The 5,610-nt window shown below is 30.7% G+C and overlaps 1 protein-coding gene across 1 annotated transcript; it reads left to right on the plus strand.

Annotated features, from left to right (window-relative positions):
* The first annotated feature begins 458 nt into the window (after positions 1-458).
* LOC18586269 (chalcone--flavanone isomerase-like) lies at positions 459-4,951 on the plus strand. The gene is made up of 4 exons (XM_018129717.2): positions 459-692; positions 801-959; positions 4,023-4,246; positions 4,385-4,951. The coding sequence occupies exons 1-4, from the start codon at positions 587-589 to the stop codon at positions 4,589-4,591; spliced, it is 696 nt and encodes a 231-aa protein (XP_017985206.2). The 5' UTR covers positions 459-586; the 3' UTR covers positions 4,592-4,951.
* The last annotated feature ends 659 nt before the right edge of the window (positions 4,952-5,610 follow it).

Raw genomic sequence — 5,610 nt, forward strand, 5'->3', positions numbered from 1 at the left:
CATAGGTAAGGAGCAAGCAAATTCGATAGCATAGAATATTTTATTCATTAGTTGATACATAATCTTTTTATTTAAAAAGTAAAATTTAAATTCCCGTTCCTTCCAAATCTAAAAAAAAAAAGCAAATTCGATATTATAAAATAACAAAATAATTTAAAGATTTTATTAATAAATATCTTTAATGTATTTTTTGTGATTATTTGAATATATTAATATTTTTTAATAATATTGAATTTGTTACATTAATTATCAATTATGGTATTTAATATAAAATATTATTATTAATAATATTTTATTTTAGTTTAATCTTAAAAAGTGCCTTTGAAACGCTCCTCATGACGAGATTTTGTTTCCTACTTCGGTTACACCTAATCTTCCTCTTTTGCTTGCACGTGATCTCTAAAGTCAAGTCACGTGCCCCTATCTACCACTACCACTGTCAACTAATCCACTACCGACCTCTCTTTTTCCCAATAATTACACAGCTACCACGTTCCCTCCACTCCACTATAAAACTCACCGTTTCATTCCTATTTCCTCACCGGAAAAGAAGAAGAAAGAGAAGGGTCTATTCAACTGTCGCAATATGTCTACGTCACCGTGCGTCGCCGGAATCCAGGTGGAGAACGTTACTTTCCCTCCAAATGTCAAGCCCCCGGGTTCCACCAAAACTCTGTTCCTTGGTGGCGCAGGTTAGTAATCTGCGCATCCTTTCTCGCATTCTTTCTGAAATCCGTTCGAATTCGACCGCTTTTTTTTTTTTTTGGTTTTTGTTAATGGTTAGTGCTAACATGCGCCAGGGGAGAGAGGATTGGAAATCCAAGGAAAGTTCGTTAAATTCACAGCGATCGGAGTTTACTTGGAAGATATCGCCGTGGAGTCCCTCGCAGTTAAGTGGAAGGGTAAGAGTGCCGAGGTGTTAACGGAATCCGTTGAGTTTTTCAGGGACATCGTTACAGGTAATTTAAGGTTCTGTTTTTTTTTTTTGAAAAAGTATTTTTCTTTCTTTCCAATTTTTTAAGAAACAAACAGAGCCTAACTATTTCATAGGTATTAATTTTTTGGTAATTTTCCAATCATTTGGGCGTGATTCCAATCATGGGGGGATTATGCATTTGTCTTGAACAATTTTCCGGGAAAAAAATCTGGGTATTTATTGTAGTTGAATTCCATTATTTTAAGTCATAATATTTTGGATTATAAAAAATTTGGATTTCATATTTTGATTATTTTAGATTCGAGTGATATTGAAGTTCGGATTATTTTAGCTTTCAATCAAGTTTTAGTTTCGATTATTTTGGATTTTTCAAGCAATTTGATTGGATTAAATTACTGATTTTTCTAAAACAGAATATTTTAAATATCTACTAAACTATTCAAAAAAAATTATTTATTTTATTACGTTTCATATATTTTTATATGAATCAAATTAATAGGCTTTTATAATTACTCTGAACGTTACTTGTTATTTTATGCCTATGTAGTGTTGATATGAGGTTGCAATGTGAAAAATATAAAGTGATTATGTTATCATGTCACATTATTTTCTATTATGATATGTCAATATTATGTGGCATTGATTAAAAATAATTGTCGTAACGTGTGGATCTGGGAATCCGACCGTCAGATGCGATGAAAACTCTAAAAAATTAAGAAAAATTAGGAGTCGTCACTAATCTTTTTTATTAGGTGCGATTGACCACCTATTGACTCGATTCTAATCGATGAAGCCTTAAATTAATTTTAAGCCTACAAAAAAAAACCCTAAACTGGTCTAGATTTTTCTAGATCTAAGTTCGGGAGTACGGTTACGCTCGGGGAAGGATTAACACCTCCGGGACACCCGTTCCATGAACGGTACCATTTTTAAATTATCCTATTAGGTTTTAATTTTTAATTTCACTATATTTTTTTAATTATTATTTTCTTATTTATATCCTATTTAACTTAAAATGGAATGCAAGATGAGATGCATGTCGTGAGATAAAAATGTCGGACGAGTAACCTTTTATTGATGATGTTCTCCCGAATCCGCCTATCATACTGGTGGGATCTGGGGTGTTCTCTCACCTAAGAAATTATTCGAGAAATTCACCTTCGCAAATTCTACGAATAAATCCCGTCATCGGGGGTACGTTTTCTTTTAAAATAATATTTTCGTGCATAATGAACCCAATTCGGGCAAAAGCCTTTTATTAAAGACGTTTCTCGAGCCCTCCCATCATACTGGTGGGACCTGAGAATATCTTTTCACCTAGGGGACTTTTCGAGGAATACCCGCCTTCGCAAGATCCTCGGGAGATCTCATCATCGGGGCTTAAACTCGAAAATAAAAATATTTGTATGCAATGATACGCATGATGTAACATATATATATGTTATGCTAATGCAATTATCTATTTTTTTTGTTATTTTGTTATTTAATTATTATTTTCATTTTATTATATTTTTTATTTTTTATTCTCCTATATTTTATTTTTTTATATTTTAAGTTTCTCCTATATATTCCTTAATATTTCTTATCTTATCATTTTTTACATAATATTTATTAATCTATATCTTATACCATTAGATATATAATACTTGATTTTAAATCATTTAGTGTTTTGGGTTTTCCTCATTAATAGTTTTTATTATTTGTTTATTTATTTAATGTCATGGATATTACCTTTTTCACAAATTTATTAGATACATATCTGAATTATTATCATTATTGTTTTATTTTATTTATTTTTCTTTTTTATCTATTATTTGTTTATTTATTATTTTTTTGATGATTTTGTGTTGTTAATTTTTTATTTTTATAAAAAATTTTGGGATCTCGAAATCTTGGCCCTTCCATCGTACTGGTGGAGCCTTAATTCGAATTCCGAACCTAAGGAAAATTGGCCCGGGATTGCGACTTCTCACGTCCCGACCAATTATCCCATCCTCGGTATATTATATTTGTAATTAATATCATGGTATTTTTTTTAAAGAGTTAAATTTTCTAAGATTGATTCTCATAACTATTTTATTGTAATTATTTTAATACTTAATCTAATATCTTCTAATTTTTTAATTTAATCTATCTATACTTTTTAGCCTATCATTTATTTGTTTCATTCATTTTTATATTCATTATTTATCTCCATCTACATTTCTCTAGAAACACATCCCAATTTGCAATTCATTTTATATATATATATATATACTTCACTTACCTTGGCTAAAATTCTTTTAATAAATATTATCTTATATTTAAATCTCCTTACTTATATTTTTTTATTAATATTTATATATATTTATAATCTTTTATTTTTATCATCTTCTTAATCCTAAAAATAATATATAAAAATTTTAAAAATATTATACTAAAATAATATAATCCTAATCCTACATAATTATTAATCAATAATCCTAAAGACCAACAAGATGAACTAGACCAAATCACAACAGTTCTGAAGAAAATGATAAGGAATTTACCTTTATGGGCTAAATTGACCCAACTACCTAGCCTGCTCCAGTCCAATCTGCTATTCTAAAGTCGGTAGATCTCTTCCAAAACGCATCGTTTCAGTGCCTTGTTCAGCAGCCCTTGATGTGCCCAAAACGACGTCGTTTGGAGAGAATAAAAGCGGATTTTGGGTGAGTTACCAGCCCTTGTCCGCACCCTGCCAGTCGTACCCCTCTCTCCTTTTCTCTTTTTTTTTTTTTTTTTTTTTGTTTGTTGTTTATCTTTTGTTTATTATTATTTTATTATATACATATTTTTTTATCATATATTTATTTATTATTTTTTAAAACACCAAAATATGGTGTCTACAATAATTAATTAATTTTTAATCATAAAAGCTTAATTTAGTATGATAGAAAAATAATAATTTATTTAAATTTATCTGAATAATTCAGTAATTTTGTAGATATATTAACCGCAAGTCATGTCAAATTTAGATATTTTTGTAATGATCTATGTCATGGTACAATTTATTATTTATTATTTATAATCAAATTAACCTTGACATATTGGTTAACATTCATAGGTGCCTTTGAGAAGTTCATACGGGTGACAACAATCCTGCCATTAACGGGTCAGCAATACTCTGAAAAAGTGTCAGAGAATTGTGTTGCCATTTGGAAATCTCTTGGACTTTACACTGACGCAGAAGCAAAAGCCATTGAAAAGTTCCTTGAGGTGTTCAAGGATGAAAACTTCCCACCTGGCTCCTCCATTCTTTTCACACTGTCAGCCCATGGTTCATTAACAGTAAGATGCAAAACCATTTCAAAAGATTGAAACTGTCATTTGGTTTTGATTTACTAGTGATTAATTTTGATTGAGAATATGTGAATTGCCATAAGATAGATCGTAACTTTGGTCCTATTCCGTTGTCTGAAACAACAGATCAGCTTTTCCAAGGATAGTTCTGTGCCAGAAGTTGGGACAGCAGTGATAGAGAATAAACTACTTGCAAATGCAGTGCTGGAGTCTATCGTTGGCAAGGATGGTGTTTCTCCTGTAGCAAGGAAAAGCATGGCATCAAGATTATCGGCATTGTTCGATGACACTGTTGAGAAGGCGGCCCAGAATGGGAAACCGGAGTGTCAGTAGTTTCCTGTCTCTCAGACCAGCTGATATGTAATTTCTTCTTCGACCGTGAGTGTGCTTAGAAAATAAAATAGATTTATAACATACAGAGTCAAATATTCCACGAATCATCTGGGGTATCTCTGTTTGAAGGAAATGATTCTAGATGTGCCAAATAACTAAAGTTTATGTATTTTTCAGAACTGGAGTTCGACCAAATTTGAGTTTTCACATTTTGTACTTGATTAACTTTATTGGCCATAGTTCTATTTGTCAATTGCCAGGATATGGTTAGATTTAAAGCTGAACTAGAGTATGCCATGCGATGCACTCATGTAATATATGCAAAATAATGTTTATTGAAATATATAAATATTTTAATAATCATATGGTGATCACTTTACATAAACATTTATAAAGTTATTTGTCAACTGTAATGTGTTCGGAAAAGGTCAAAAGTTATTCAATTGTTTAAGCGGTAATCTATTTTGTATTGGGTTGAAAATGTTTTATACTTAATTTTGTATTTTTTGATTGGTGATTCTTTTCCACGACTGGTTGCTGCTGGCTTTTGAGGTGTTGAGTCTGGAAACAACTCTCTTCGTGATGGTGGAAGTTGCTTTTGAGAGCAATCAAATATGATCTGAGGCGGTGTGACGTGATTTGTTGTAGTAGCATATGAGGGGAGATAATGTTGGTCTTAAATTTGATTGCAATCAAAGAGTTTAAAATTGATAACCAAAGGCCACAAACTCCATTTCGCTAATGTCATCTTGAATAATGGTTTGTATGCAATACCTAAAATATCATGAGTAGTTGTATGCATATATTATCATAATGCAGTAACTATATATCTAATGAATTAAAAGAAGGAAAAAGAAATTTATCTTTAATGTGCATGCTTAAACTAAAGTACAGTGAGAAATTGATGCATATATATAATAGCGAGTGAAATTTGTAATTAAAATATTTATTAAACTTTTACTTTATAGTAGAATATATTCTGCAAATGCCATTTCTAATCTATTTCAAGTGGAGTTGGA

The sequence above is a fragment of the Theobroma cacao genome, chromosome 10, assembly GCF_053813885.1.
Source record: "Theobroma cacao isolate CCN51 chromosome 10, ASM5381388v1, whole genome shotgun sequence".
Lineage (NCBI taxonomy): Eukaryota > Viridiplantae > Streptophyta > Magnoliopsida > Malvales > Malvaceae > Theobroma > Theobroma cacao.

Bases quoted from the DNA above. Each gene is read 5' to 3' on its own strand.
- LOC18586269 (XM_018129717.2), top strand. From the start codon at position 587: ATGTCTACGTCACCGTGCGTCGCCGGAATCCAGGTGGAGAACGTTACT. The intron at 693-800 runs GTTAGTAATCTG...AACATGCGCCAG, and splicing joins TCTGTTCCTTGGTGGCGCAG to GGGAGAGAGGATTGGAAATC. The intron at 960-4,022 runs GTAATTTAAGGT...TAACATTCATAG, and splicing joins TTTCAGGGACATCGTTACAG to GTGCCTTTGAGAAGTTCATA.